The sequence below is a fragment of the Thamnophis elegans genome, chromosome Z (genome assembly GCF_009769535.1).
Source record: "Thamnophis elegans isolate rThaEle1 chromosome Z, rThaEle1.pri, whole genome shotgun sequence".
Taxonomy (NCBI): domain Eukaryota; kingdom Metazoa; phylum Chordata; class Lepidosauria; order Squamata; family Colubridae; genus Thamnophis; species Thamnophis elegans.
Window position 1 is genome coordinate 144,552,997 of NC_045558.1, and position 10,863 is coordinate 144,563,859.

The window sequence follows — 10,863 nt, forward strand, 5'->3', positions numbered from 1 at the left end:
GAGGAGATTATTATTATTATTATTATTATTATTATTATTATTATTATTATTATTATTGTACAATTGTATCACAGCGGCCAGTTGTTTCGCCGGATTTGGCATTGGTTACTAGTCGGGCCCCACCCAGGGGCCTAGGACGTCGTAACGTATTTTCGTAATATGCGTGCAGATCCAAGCAGTGCGGCTTTTTGCATTTGACTGATGGTGATTTTGTCAATTTTTAACTGTTTTAAATGTAATTCCAGTGCTTTTGGAATAGCACCCAGTGTGCCAATTACCACTGGAATTACCACTGCTGGTTTGTGCCATAGTCGTTGAATTTCGATTTTTAAGTCCTGGTATCTTGCGATTTTTTCATGTTCCTTCTCGGCGACCCTGCTATCACCTGGTATTGCGATGTCTATGATTGTGACCTTATTTTTCTCAACCAGTGTGATGTCTGGTGTATTATGCGCCAGTATTTTGTCAGTTTGTATACGGAAATCCCACAAGATCTTGACCATCTGATTTTCGGTGACTTTTTCAGGCTGATGTTCCCACCAGTTTGTTGCTGTTTTAATATTATAATTTTTGCACAAATTCCAATGGATCATTTGTGCTACTGAATTGTGCCGCAATTTATAATCAGTCTGCGCGATTTTTTTACAGCAGCTGAGTATGTGATCAACAGTTTCATCAGCTTCTTTGCAAAGTCTGCATTTGGCATCATCAGAGGATTTTTCAATTTTGGCCTTAATGGCATTTGTGCGGATAGCTTGTTCTTGCGCAGCCAGGATTAGTGACTCTGTTTCTTTCTTTAATGTACCTGTTTTTAACCATAACCAAGTTTGTTCACTGTCCACTTTATCTTTTATTTTTTCCAGAAATTGACCATGCAGTGCTTTGTTCTGCCAACTCTCCATTCTTGATTTTATCACATCTTTTCTGTATTCTTGTTTTGTCTGTTGGGCCTTCAGTAGATTTTTGTTCTTTACTTCGATTAATAGATGTTCTTGACTTTCTTTTAAATAATCAGCCAGTGCATGTTTTTCCTCTTCAACTGTTTGCTTCACTTGTAATAATCCTCTGCCACCTGATTTTCGAGGCAGATATAGTCTATCAGTATCACCACGTGGATGTAAACTGTAGTGCATTGTCATTAGTTTCCTGGTTTTTCGGTCCAAAAGGTCCAAATCAGCTTGTGTCCAGTTAACTATACCAGCTGTGTATCTTATAACTGGTATTGCCCAGGTATTTATGGCCTTGATTGTATTTCCACCATTCAATTTAGATTTCAAAATTTTCCTAACTCTGTTGGTGTACTCTCGCCTGACAATAGTTTTTACTTCTCCATGCTTGATGTTATCCAACTGCAGAATGCCTAAGTATTTGTAGGCTTCATTTTCTTTGCATTTAATTAGTTGGCCATTGGGCATTTCAATTCCCTCAGATGCAGTGATTTTGCCCCTTTTTATGGATACAGTGGCGCATTTTTCCATGCCAAACTGCATTGAAATATCGGTGCTGAATACTCGGACTGTATTTGTCAATGATTGGATTTCTATTTCTGACTTTCCATAGAGTTTCAAATCATCCATATATAGTAAATGCGAAATTTTTTCAGCTTTTTTGGCTGTTTGGTAGCCTAATTTCATTTTTTTTAAGATTACTGATAGTGGGATCATTGCGATGATGAAGAGAAGAGGTGAAAGTGAATCACCCTGGAAAATTCCTCGCTTGATATTAACCATTCCGTAGCTCTCATTCCCTACTGCCAACTCAGTTCTCCATTGTTTCATTGCCTTTTCAGTAAAGGATGTAATATTTTTGCTAATGCCAGTTGTTTCTAAGCATTTTATGATCCAACTATGTGGCAGTGAGTCAAATGCCTTTTTGTAATCAATCCAGACCATATTCAAGTTCGTTTTTCTGTTCTTACAATTTTCTAATATCATTTTATCAATTAGAAGCTGATCTTTTGTGCCCCTGCTCCTTCTTTTGTTGCCTTTTTGCTCTACTGGCAAGATGTTGTTTGTTTCCAAATAATCCATCATGTTATCTGCAATAATGCCTGTGAGTAGTTTGAAGGTTGTTGGCAAGCATGTTATTGGTCTATAGTTTTCAGGTGTTGTTCCTTTTGTTGCATCTTTCTGAATCAAGTATGTTTTTCCAGTTGTCAACCATTCATCAATTTGGCCCTTTTGTAAAATTTCATTCAGTTGCCTGGCCAATATTGCATGTAAACTGGTCAGATATTTGAGCCAGAAACCATGTAATTGGTCCTTTCCAGGTGATGTCCAATTCTTTACCTTTTTAACTCGATTTTTGACCATCTCAGTTGTTATTTCTAATACTTGCATTTGTTTGTTGCCAATGCTTTTCTCAAAGTCATGTATCCACTTTGCTTCCTTGTTGTAGTCCTTTGCATTTTCCCACAATTCTTTCCAGAATTCAACTGTGGCCTGTTTTTCTGGTTTTTCACTTTTGGTGTCACCATTTACATTAAGACTTTGATAAAAACGCCGTTGGTTTGATCGAAATTGCTGATTTTGTTTATATTGGATGATTCGTGCCTCATATCTTTCAATTTTTCTAGCTGTTGCTGTTATCTGCTGTTTTACAATCTCTACAGCTTCATTGATGTTTCTTGTATCCAATCTATATCTCCTGATTAGCCGATCTATGATTTTGTTGTTTTTAAGCCGTTGCTCATGCATGTTCTTTAAGTTACTAGCATCTGCCCTTAATTTTTTTATTTTTTGTTCTAAACGGATTTTCCACTTTGGCTTTGATGCTTTTTCTGTTGTATGACTAGGTACTTTAATTTTAATGCCTAGTTCATTAGTGACTATTACAGCTGCGCTGTACATTAACTGGTTTGTTTCCAAGATGGATCCCGGTTCAATTGTTGAAAACACTGCATTAACCATTTTCATGATAGGGGCCAAAATTTTCTTAGGCACAGTTTTTAGTGATGGTAAACGTTGCCTTTCCTCATTAAGCAGAAAATGCTCCATTATTATTATTATTATTATTATTATTATTATTATTATTAGACCGAGCTTGTATTTCTGTACTAGAAGAGTTGGCTTTCCAGGAAATGCTGGTTTCATTACGCTTTTCGATTCCTCTCTTGGAATTGTCCCAAAAGGAGGAAGAGGAAAGTGGCAGGATCGCCGTGGGATCCAGGGATGCAAATCCTTCCATGCATGGATGCCACAACCATCCCTTTCCTCCTCCACCTCTGAGCAGGTGTTTTAATAGCACAGCGGATTCTGCTCCTGTGCAAGAAAGACATTTCCGTGCAAAATAATTAGCTGAAAACTTAACGGTTTTGCCCCATCCTGTTTTTAAGGCAGTCCAAGATGGTCAGCAGAGACCGGCCGGAAGTGAACCCCTCCTGCGACGCCCATGGCACGCCCGACTTTTGGGACAGGCTTGTTCAGCAGCCGAGGTAAGTTTTGCGACCCTGGTGGGTAATATCGTGCCAGGCGGAAAACCCAGTTCCAGGTTTCTCTCCCTGATACCGGTAGTCCTCGCCTTATAACCTCTCACTTAGTGACCATTTGAAGTTACAACGGTACCGAACAAAGTGACTTATGGCTGGTTCCCACACTCAACCACCATGCTCAAAATTCAGACACTTGGCAACTGACTCACACTTACGACGGTCGCAGCGTCCCAGATTCACGTGATATCCTCTTTTGCGACCTTCTGACAAGCACAGTCAGTGGGGAAGCCGGATTCACTCAACAGCTGCAGAAATTCGTTTAAGAACTGTTGTAAAATGGGGCAAAGCTCCTTTCACAGCTGCCTTGCTTAACAACGGAATTTTTTTTTTCAAAGAGTTTTATTATTTTTCAGTTACAGGAATAAACATCCCAACTTTCCTTATGCAGCGTGTCGTCTGGGTGGAAGCATCTCTGTGCAACCTCGTTCCTCTTTTGCCACAACTTTCACCTTCATATTAACACTATTTCCCTAAGTTTAGTATTATACTATATTAAGCATTTAAGCCAGTGTTTCTCAACCTTGGTGACTTTAAGTCCTGCGGACTTCAACTCCCAGAATTCCCCAGCCAGCGCACCTGCGCTGGCTGGGGGATTCTGGGAGTTGAAGTCTGCAGGACTTAAAGTCACCAAGGTTGAGAAACACTGATTTAAGCGTTATGGAACTCTCCATTTTTCTTCTTAATATCTTCTAGTAACAACATAATACCAACATTCAACATCATTATTCTCGTCATGCACACACTAACAGTTTTCATCTTATTTATATCTCTTAAATATATCTTCTACTTATTTTTTTTTTAGCTTTCTTCATTTCCAAACTCCCTTTTTTATTCTCCAACCATTGGTAAAACACTTCCCAAATCATATAATAATCACTTTGCTCTTTCTCCTTCGTTGCTAATGTTAAATCTCTTCATTTCTGCACCTTCTAATATTTTCCTCGTCCCCTTCTCATCGATCGGGATCTCTACACTTTTCCAATGTTGCTCAAATACAACGAAAAAATTTGAGGTCCACCCTGGCTGTAAGCCGAGGACTCCCCGTATTACATCGTTAGGGGATGTGAAGCCATGGCTCACTTTTGTTGGCAAAAGGAAGGTTTTGCTCCCTGTTTCTGGGGAAGTTTATTTGCTGGTGAGACCAAGCGGAGAGGAGGCCATCGCCATCCTCTTTGCAAGCACAACTTCGGGGAATTTTTGTTTTTCCCTGTCATTCCAGCCCATGATTCCAAATTGAAAGGTTTGCCCCAGAAAGACTAGCTGAGTTCCTACAGGTGATCAGTTCTCCTAAGTTTAATATATAAGGAATTCTGAAGTGAAAGCCAATAGTATTTCCCTACCTGTTTCCCTTTCAGTTACCTCTGGATGGAAGACTACCAGGAGGCCCCTCCCCGGCTGGTAGGTTTTAATGGCCCCGATGAGGCCTTCTTTCAAATCCTTTTCCTTCCCTGTGAAAAGCAGAATTTACCTGCCGGTTAAGCTGGGGTTGGCGTGTGCCTTGGGGTACCCACGGAGCAAGGAAAACGAAGGCTGTGATTTACCTGGAAAACAGGTGACACGCAAGAATTCAGCCTGCGAAGGAGCCCCTGCCCGGCTGAGCCGTCTGGGGGAGCCGGCCTCTTTGGGCAGAGGGTCCGAGCCAGCAGCGGACTCCGTCCCCACAGGAGGATGCCGTGGCAGCAAGGCCTCCCCCCTCCCCTGCCCACCCCTGATGTGGGCACCTTTGTCGTGCATCACCAGATGCACCGACCGCCACTTCCAGGGAATGGCTTCCACAAGGTGGGACGTCTTTGCCACCTCCCACCAGGTGTAGCATTGGGGTGCCCTGCCCTTTGGGGAGTGGGGGAAAGTCTCGTAGAAAAGAGCCCACTCCCCACCTGATCCCATGAGCTGAGATGACCCTGACCCTCTGACGGAGGGCGGAGCAAGGCCGAGGCTCCTCCGCTCCCCTTCTCCAGAGGGAAGGCCACGGACTCTGGGAGAAGCAACAGGACAGCTGTCCACTCTGGCCTGGAAGGACAAAGAGCCAAATTACTCTGGTGGGGGGGAGGCGGCTTCGGGCTGAGCCTTCGGGGTTACTGCCTTCTCAAAGTGCCTTGACCTCAAACCCAGAATTTGGACCAGCCTTTTCTCCCTGGTGCCCTCCCTACGCTCTTCTTATTCAAAGCCGCCTTTGGGAGGGAGGAGCCACCCTGGGGACTGACAGGTGACAGACAGGTGGATGGGAGAGGGGGGGGGGGGGCTTCGGCCGTGAGCTTCAGCAGCCGCCACCGTCCCCTGAAGGAGAATGGCTGCCTGGGACCCCTGAAGAAGAAAAGGGGGTGAGTTTGGTTTCCAACATTCGCATCTTGTGGTAAGCTGGGAAATGTTATAAGAGCCGAGGTGGCGCAGTGGTTAGGGTGCAGCACTGCAGGCCACTTCAGCTGACTGTTATCTGCAGTTCGGCGGTTCAAATCTCACCGGCTCAGGGTTGACTCAGCCTTCCATCCTTCCGAGGTGGGTGAAATGAGGACCCAGACTGTGGGGGCGATATGCTGACTCTGTAAACCACTTAGAGAGGGATGAAAGCCCTATGAAGCGGTATATAAGTCTAACTGCTATTGCTTCTGTCCTCCACACGGCTCTCCTGAATCGATTCCCTTCTGAAGCGGGGCAGAGCCGGTGTCTGGGTCAGGGGCCAGGGGTCCGTCACGCTTAGCTCCCCCGGAGGTGCTAGTTAGGGATGCTCTTGGCTTTGCTGGGTGGGAGTGGGCATCAATGGGGCTGCTGGCCCAAAAGGGAATATTCCCTCTGACCCCCCCCCCAAACCTTGCCACCCTCCCTGGCCTCTGCCCAGCCACGGTGCTTGGCCCACCCCCCACCCCTGGTGGAGTGCAGGGTGGCACGGGGGGCTCTCCAAAGCACCCCCGATGGTCTGAATCGAGTCTGGCACAAGCCACAGAAGCCGAATTTGGTTTAGCACCATGGGCCTGGTGGAGAAAAACATGGGGGAGGGGGGGAAAGATCTGAGGAGCCCTGCTGGGGGGCCCTGGGGTGGCTGTGGAATAGCTGGGCAAAAGGGTTTCACCAGCCCTGCAGAGCCCAAAGGGGCACTCTTCCCATGATGCCCGTGGGTATCACGCCAAGATGAATCTTGGGGGAGGGGGGGAATCGGGGGTCCAGGCCCAACCCCCCCCCCCTTTTTGTGGCCATTCCTCTTCCGTGGCATTTCAAAGGAGCTGCTCTGCCTGCGCTGGGCTTAATAGCCCCTTTTCTCCCTAATGCCACTCCCTAAATACCAGTCTGCAAGGGTTCAGCTGAACATGTGCAGAGAGCCCAGAAGAAGGGGCAGCCTATTTCTTTTTCTGTGAGGGGGGCTCTCCCCCTCCTCCTTTCCTAGAGGTAGGGAATCATTCCTCTTTTAACCTCATCCGTGTTCCCACTGAACCCAGAATCCCTTCCTCCTCCCTTCATTCCCCTCTCTGTGGGTCAGACCTCTCCGTGGCTAACCCCCATTTGAGGAGGGGGCTGCCCCATCCCCAGGGAACTCTGGCTGGAGGTTCAGCCATGAGGCCAGGGCACCCGTCTCTCCCTCCATCCAATCTTCTGGTTGGCACGCAGGGCTCCCTTCTTCTCCCTTGATTGAGGTGGGCACGACCTCTAAGTCAGTGAAGCAGGGCTCTCCCACGGTGGCCACTTTAAGCCTGGCGGACTTCAACTCCCAGAATCCCCCAGCCAGCTTTGCTTTTTGAATTCTGGGAGTCGAAGTCCGCCAGTTGCGGAGGTGGGAGGACCCAAATAAAGCCCCTTGCTGAGTCCCTCTTGGCTTCCCTTTAGACGTCCGGCTGTGCAGCCCAGCGGCCTGCAGGAGAGGAGGGGGGCCCTTGGCCCTGGGAGGCAGCCCCTACTCCGCAGAGCCTCCCGGCCCCCAAGGACCTGTGCCGGAGGAAGAGGAAGGGGCTGAAGCAGAAGGGCCTCCGACGGGGCCTCTCCGTCTTGTACCACCTGGAGGAGGTGAAGAGGCGCCAAAGCAACATCGACAAGTAGGGAAGCCCCCTCCCCACTTTCCGTAAAGACAGAGGGGCAGGCGCAGATGGGCGTGGGGGGGGGGGCATTCTGGCCGGGGCCAAAGGCCGGGCTGCGGTTCGTAGGCGAGGAAGTCCTCAGGGGCTTCCAACCCCAGAAAGGCCCAGACCGGCCCCACGGCCCCCCACGTCCCTTTGGACTCTGCCCAGCGGTCATCTGCCCACCCCCCACACCCCTTCAGGGCATTTGACATCCAACACAGGCTAGTCCTCGAATTACTAAGTCATCTGGCAAGGCTCCCTCCACTGCCTGGGCCTCACCCGGGCCTTGCCAAAGGTCCTTGGCTTACAACCGCAAGAGAGCCCGCCTATTAGCGGTCACAAGTGGGTCATCATATCCCCATATCCATTTTTTGCTACGGTCGTTAAGTGAACCCATTGTTTCCTATGGGTCATTTTGCCCCAAACTGGAAGCAAACATCGGTTTCAGCCAAAACGGGACGCTGTGAGTGGCCATAAACGCAGACCGGTTGCCGAACGCCCAAAATGTGGTCCTGCGATTGGGGTGGGGTGTGTGTGGGGGGGGACAGCCATGACCCGTCGTAAATCGAGGACTCCTTGTGTATCCCCTGCTGGAGGTTGGGATCGGGCTCGGTCCCAAGTGGCCCCTTCCGATCCCTTCTGGGGATGCAAGCCCTCCGTTTGAGGAGGGGGCCACGAGACCCCTGGCCCTCCCATCCCCTCCTCTCATCAAAGCAGCTGCCCCTCCCACTTCCCCCCCCCCCCACACAGTGCTTCTTCCCTGCTTCACACAACCTTCTGAACCTGGGATCTGGCAGGCCGTCTGGCTGCCCTCGGGGTGCCCCGCCGGCCTCTGTCAAACGCCAGGGTCGAGCGCCAGCCCCTCCCCGCCTCCCCTCCCCTTTGTTTTAAAGGCAGAAAGCGGCCCAGGAGATGGGGGCCCTGCCCCAGCTCTGCCTCCAAAGGAACGGGACGGCCGGGGACCTGCCTGCACCCCTGCGGAGCCCCGCCCGGACGCCGGAGCCCTACGCCAGGCCCTTCCTGGGCAGAGGCACCAGTGCCCAGGTCAGCAGTTGGCAGGTGGGGGGGGCCTGTTGCCTAGCAACCTCGCCCGCAGTGAGAGGTTGGGAGGGGCGGGGGGGGGTGGCCAGGCTCTGAGCTCGGCTCCTCTTCAGTGACGTTTCTCAAACATGGCAGCTTTGCGGGCTTCCCAGAATCCCCCACTGCTCGCAAAGCAAAGGATTCTGGGCATTGGAGTCCACCTGCCCCAAGGACCCCCAAGGAATCTGCAGAGGGAATTAATTGTTCCGAAATAAACCCTCCAATCTTTCCATGGGAGACCCTAACCCTAATTCTACCCCCGACTCTCACCCCTCCCCTCCAGGGGCTTAATTTTGGGGTGACCCCCCCCTCCCAACTGACTCTCGCCTTGCCTTGCAGCTCCTCCTCCACCCGCAGTGGAACCCCAACCTGAGGGAGCCCCTGAGGTTCCCCGAAGAAAGCCCCCTGGCCTTCTACGCGGTGGCCGCCCACCACCGCTCTCCCCGCGGAGGAAGCGCTCAGCTGTGGCCGGAGGAATGACCGTGGCCGGGCGGACGGCGGGGGTCAGCCTTGCCCAGTCGGGTTGCCTCCAGGGGTGGAGGGGTGAGGTGTTGTGTTGGCCAGGGTGGGTGTGGGTGTGTGAGCGTGGCCTGTGCCAAAAGGGGTTCAGGGGTCCCTCTGTGTGTGTGTGTCTTCCCGGGAGCCCCCATGTGTCTCCTCTCCCCCCAAGGCCAGCCCTTCTCTCCTCCATCCGTGCTTGGCCTCGCTGTTCGGGGAGGGGGGGGCCTTTTATTTCCCTTTTGCAATTCTGCCAATATCCCCCCCTCCCGACTGGCAGGCCAAAGAGCACCCCTTTCTCCTCCTCCTCCTCCTCTGGGCTGCCAATAAGCCTCCCACCACCGTGGGCAGAGGAAAGGAAGCGAATACCAGGGGAAACTGAGGAGGGTTTCCATAGTAATCCTGGCTCTGGCGAAGGCCGCCTTCTCTCTCCCTTGGCTCTCCTCCTCCTCCTCCACCTGCGTGTAACGTAGGAGTAAGCTCCTCCGAGGAGCTCAGCGAGAAAGAGGAGCCCCTGCCAGCCTCCTCCTTGTCAATGGAGTGGCCGTGTTTCCTTTCCTGCACCCCAAAACCTCCAGGGAGACGGCTCTCCCCAGACCTCTGTCCACCTAGCTGGCCCGGGTGCCCCCCCCTCCCCTTTGCTCCCTGCCCTCGGGCCTCTTCCACGCCCTTAAAAGTAAACGATAAAAAAGTGGCACAATATTTCCTGCCCACAGGGAGAGGCGGGCATGGTGAGGACACATTCTCAGAAAGTTAAAAGAGGGAGGTTTCAACCCTTGTAGTTTCAGGATAAATTCCTGCCCCTTTACAGGGAAGTTAGTTCTCGGGGTCTGATAAGGAAGGCTTCCTGGCCTGGCCGAAGGACTGACCACCTAGGAGCCCACCCCGTCCTTGTTCACCAGGCCGACGGCCTCAGCCAGGTTGGCTTTCCCAAGGTGGGTTTTTGGGAGAAAACGTAGCCTTGGGCTTTCTATTTTCCCCGAGTTAATCCCCTCCACGAGAAAGGGGTGGCAGAGCCGGCGGCCGTTTTCCAGAAACCAGGCCCTCCTGAACCGTGCCAGGCGGGCATTGCCAGCGGAAAGGGGCTGGGGAGAGGCGGCTGGCAATGCATTTGTAAGATAACAGGCGTGTTTTTCACCCGCCCACCCTCTTGATTTCAAGGCGCTGCTTGCGAAGGCACAGCTGACGAAATGCGGCTGATGTTCCTTAAGGGGTGTGTATGTGTGTGTGTGGGGGGGTGAGTTTTCAGGAGGAGAAAATGCCCCCCTCCCCCCCCAGGCTCAGCAGGGTTCAGCCCAAAGGAGCCGCAGTTCCTAATTCCAAGTATTTGACACCAACTGGGACCCCCCTCAGCTGCACAGAAAAGGGTCTCCGGACGTCGCTGAGTGATGCTCTCTCTGGTGGTGCTAAATTTGCTTTCTTACCCTCTTCACCAAATATATTTGTGGAACTCAATTCTGAAGTGGTTCTTGCTTACTTTCAAGGTTAACGGGTGGAAACGGGCTGGGGGGGGGGTCTCACCTGCCCATTCCACCGTTCCGCAGCCCCCCTCCCCAATATGACGACTCCCAGAGAGCTGTTCTTCAGCTGCCCCAAAGACTCCCCACCATTGATCAGCAACCCAAGGTCTCTCTCCCCCCCCCCCCAAATACAGACTCCCCAGGTGCCCACGTGCTCCAAATGAACAACAGGGAGATCTGGGCATCTTCTTTTAACAACCACAAGGACATGTGGTCATAATTCTGAGTT

The 10,863-nt window shown here is 50.8% G+C and overlaps 1 protein-coding gene across 1 annotated transcript in view; it reads left to right on the forward strand.

The window, feature by feature from the left end:
* Nucleotides 1-9,785, forward strand: part of INCA1 (inhibitor of CDK, cyclin A1 interacting protein 1) — a 13,737-nt gene extending 3,952 nt beyond the window's left edge. The window contains exons 2-6 of the mRNA XM_032235481.1: nucleotides 3,335-3,433; nucleotides 4,846-4,888; nucleotides 7,307-7,512; nucleotides 8,430-8,580; nucleotides 8,956-9,785. Coding sequence (XP_032091372.1) covers nucleotides 3,335-3,433; nucleotides 4,846-4,888; nucleotides 7,307-7,512; nucleotides 8,430-8,580; nucleotides 8,956-9,096 — 640 coding nt within the window. The 3' untranslated portion in view covers nucleotides 9,097-9,785. The remainder of the gene's footprint in view (nucleotides 1-3,334; nucleotides 3,434-4,845; nucleotides 4,889-7,306; nucleotides 7,513-8,429; nucleotides 8,581-8,955) is intronic.
* The last annotated feature ends 1,078 nt before the right edge of the window (nucleotides 9,786-10,863 follow it).